We start from the raw sequence: 3,150 nt of genomic DNA on the forward strand, positions 1-3,150 counted from the left end.
TTACTTCAAAACGTTTTGGTTATTATTTACAAACCATTTCCTAAATCAATTATTGTTTATAATACTTCATATTTCAAAATACAGTAGCAATAACCTTGCGTACAATAATTTAATTGTAGGCCTAATTACACTTTGTTTCATATAAATTGGTATTCTCATGTATGTTTGATTATCTAAACTATTTGGATAATTGGCATTCTACTGTATTGCATTAGGGTCATCTGGTAAGTTATTACATATACCCACGTGTATTGTGTCTGTAAATTGTGTGTCCTCTCTGGTCGATTTGCCTGTTTTTCTGGAAGAAAAACCCCAGTTTCTGGAGGGGAAACCTTGCTATCTATGCCTGAGACCGACTAACTCATCCACAGAGTGAAAAAAAGCCTATGAAAGTTCCTTGTGTCATCAACAGGACTCAAACCCGGGTCTTTTCCACTTGGTGTGGGAAGGAAGGTAACAATGCCACTGTGCTACCCACACAGACTGAAGGTGGTGCATGTGGGAATAAATGTTTTGTTCAACAAATTTTTGAATACATGCAATGTCTTAAATTAAGTCATGTTTGACTGATTTACATGTACAGCCAGGCCAACGTTTCTTGATTGGTGGGAGAAAGTACTGTGCAGACTGTGTGCATTCGGGCAGAGTGAAAAAGAAAAAAGGCGCAAAATTTTGTCATTGGGAATGAAGATTTTTGTGAATGCAACTATAGTGGTACCTCAGTATACGTCCGCTTTGGAATAAGTCCAACTTGATATACGTCCTGTTTGGACGCGAAAAATTTTGTTTGGAATATGACTTGCGTGCGTCAAAATGAGTCACGACACCGCACACCACCCTTGTTTACCTCTCTCGAGACAAAGCCACGACTCAGATGCCAGATCTTACCTCCTCTCCAAAAACCGAATAAAAGCCGACCAAGGATGGGCGCTAGCAAAGTACGCGTGCCCCGTCCTCACTCGGCTTTCCGAATAAAACCGACCGAGGACGTATGCGTGTACGGTGTGTGCTTATGTCCTCGATCGACTGAATTCTGTTTTTGGAGAGGGGTTAAGATCTGGCATCTCTGCCACGACTGCCCATGAGCGTCAGTACGACAGTTTTTACCATTCAGTGAACAACCCGTGCTATAACTCTCTGTGAATTTTCACGTGATTTTGTGTTTTTTTTTTTGTGTAAATTTTTTGTAAATTCATTAACCATAAGTTCTGAGAAAGTTAATGGGAAGAGCCAAGCAACGAAGAAAATGGTTAGGATCACCATGGAGGTGAAAAAAGAGATTGTTGAAAAGTATGAAGGTGGCATGCGTATCCGGGACTTGGCTGCTGCATACCGTATGCCGAGAACGACGGTATCTATGATTGTTAAAAACAAAGACGTTATTAAATCTGCTAACGTTGCGAAGGGGGTGAAATCAATTACCAAACAAAGATCAGGGACATTAGAGCATGTTGAGAAATTGCTGTTGATTTGGATAACAGAAAAACAGTGTGCTGGCGATAGCGTATCGGAGGCAATGATTTGTGAAAAGGCAAAACTGATGCATGCTGATCTTTTGAAAAACAAGGCAGGAACAAGCCAAGAAAGTGAAGTGTTTAAGCCAACCATGGCTGGTTTGATAATTTTAAAAAGAGGACTGGCATTCAGTGTTGTGAGGCATAGAGAGGGAGCCAGTGCTGATAAAGATGCCGCCAATGATTTTGTTACAGAGTTTGGGGAATTTGTGGAGGCTGAGGGTTTTGTTCCCTAACAAGTTTTTAATTGTGATGAAACAGGCCTGTTTTGGAAGAAAATGCCTAACAGACCTATATTACACAAGAGGAGAAGGCATTGCCAGGGCACAAGCCAATGAAGGACAGGCTAACTCTCTTGTTCTGTGGCAATGCAAGTGGGGATTGCAAACTGAAGCTTCTACTGATCTACCACTCTGAAAACCCGAGGGCCTTTAAGAAACATAACGTGCAGAAAACTCAGTTACCTGTGATGTGGAGGTCAAACAGCAAGGCTTGGGTAACCAGAGAATATTTCAGCGAGTGGTTTAATGTTATGTTTGGGCCAAGTGTAAAAAGTTATTTAGAGGAGGAAAACCTGTCTCTGAAGGCCCTCCTCATAATGGACAATGCTCCAGCTCACCCTCCAAGCTTGCAGACTATGTGCTGCCGGAGTTTGACTTCATCACTGTAAAGTTCCTCCCCCCTAACACGACTCCTCTCATTCAGCCCATGGACCAGCAGGTCTTCAGTAATTTCAAGAAACTCTACACTAAAGCACTATTCCAGAGGTGCTTCGAAGTGACCTCTGACACAGAATTAACCCTAAGAGAGTTTTGGAAAGATCATTTTACTATCGTCCATTGCATATCTCTCATTGACAAAGCCTGGCAGGAAGTTTCCTACAGAACAATGAACTCTGCTTGGAGGAATTTGTGGCCAGAAGCAGTGACTGAAAGGGACTTTGAGGCTGTGCCTGTAGTGGAGGATATTGTCTCTCTGAGCAGGTCCATGGGTCTGGATGTGAGTGATGGTGATGTGGAGGAGTTAGTGGAGGGGCACAGGGAAGAACTGACCACTGAGGAGCTGCAGGAACTTGAGAATGAGGAACACAAGACTAAGATGGATACACTCTCTTCAGGCTCGGAGGAGGAGGAGATAGAGGAAGCCACTACTTCATTAATCAAGGAAATCTTTGCCAAATGGATGGATGTCAAAAACTTTGCAGAGAAGTACCACCCCAACAAAGCCCAAACAAGCCGTAATAGCATTGTCTGGAATGACCAGACAATGTCACATTTCTGAAACATCCTGAGGAGAAGGCAGAAGCAAAGTTCTTTGGACAGATTTTTAGTAAACGTCAAACCTGGTGATCCTCAACCAGGTCCAAGTAGGGAAAAGAGAAAATTAAAGTTTGTTAAATTTTCATTTATTTCATTTACTGTATTTTCCGGCTTATAAGATGCACCCTAGTTTTGGCCACATATTTTGGGGAAAAAAAATAAAAAAATAAATATTTCTCCAAAATAATAATAATAAAATTAAATACGGTAATATATTGTTCTCAAAATAATGGTATACGCTTGGGTAAATGTTCAACCAATAATGAAATGTTTGTTTCTGAAAAAAGCTGACAGAAGTAACGTAACAGAAATTCTTA

General features: G+C 41.2%; 1 protein-coding gene across 1 annotated transcript; it reads left to right on the forward strand.

Moving 5' to 3' along the window:
• The first annotated feature begins 1,261 nt into the window (after window positions 1-1,261).
• On the forward strand, window positions 1,262-1,750 carry LOC150090587 (putative CENPB DNA-binding domain-containing protein 1). The gene has a single exon (XM_090385414.1). It carries the CDS (start codon window positions 1,262-1,264, stop codon window positions 1,748-1,750), a length of 489 nt encoding a protein of 162 aa, XP_090241540.1.
• The last annotated feature ends 1,400 nt before the right edge of the window (window positions 1,751-3,150 follow it).

Source organism: Mastigoproctus giganteus, chromosome 1 (genome assembly GCF_048544385.1).
Source record: "Mastigoproctus giganteus isolate SK-2022 chromosome 1, ASM4854438v1, whole genome shotgun sequence".
Taxonomy (NCBI): Eukaryota; Metazoa; Arthropoda; class Arachnida; order Uropygi; family Thelyphonidae; genus Mastigoproctus; species Mastigoproctus giganteus.

Excerpts from the sequence above, each read along its gene's own strand:
- LOC150090587 (XM_090385414.1), top strand. The coding sequence starts at position 1,262 with ATGGAGGTGAAAAAAGAGATTGTTGAAAAGTATGAAGGTGGCATGCGT.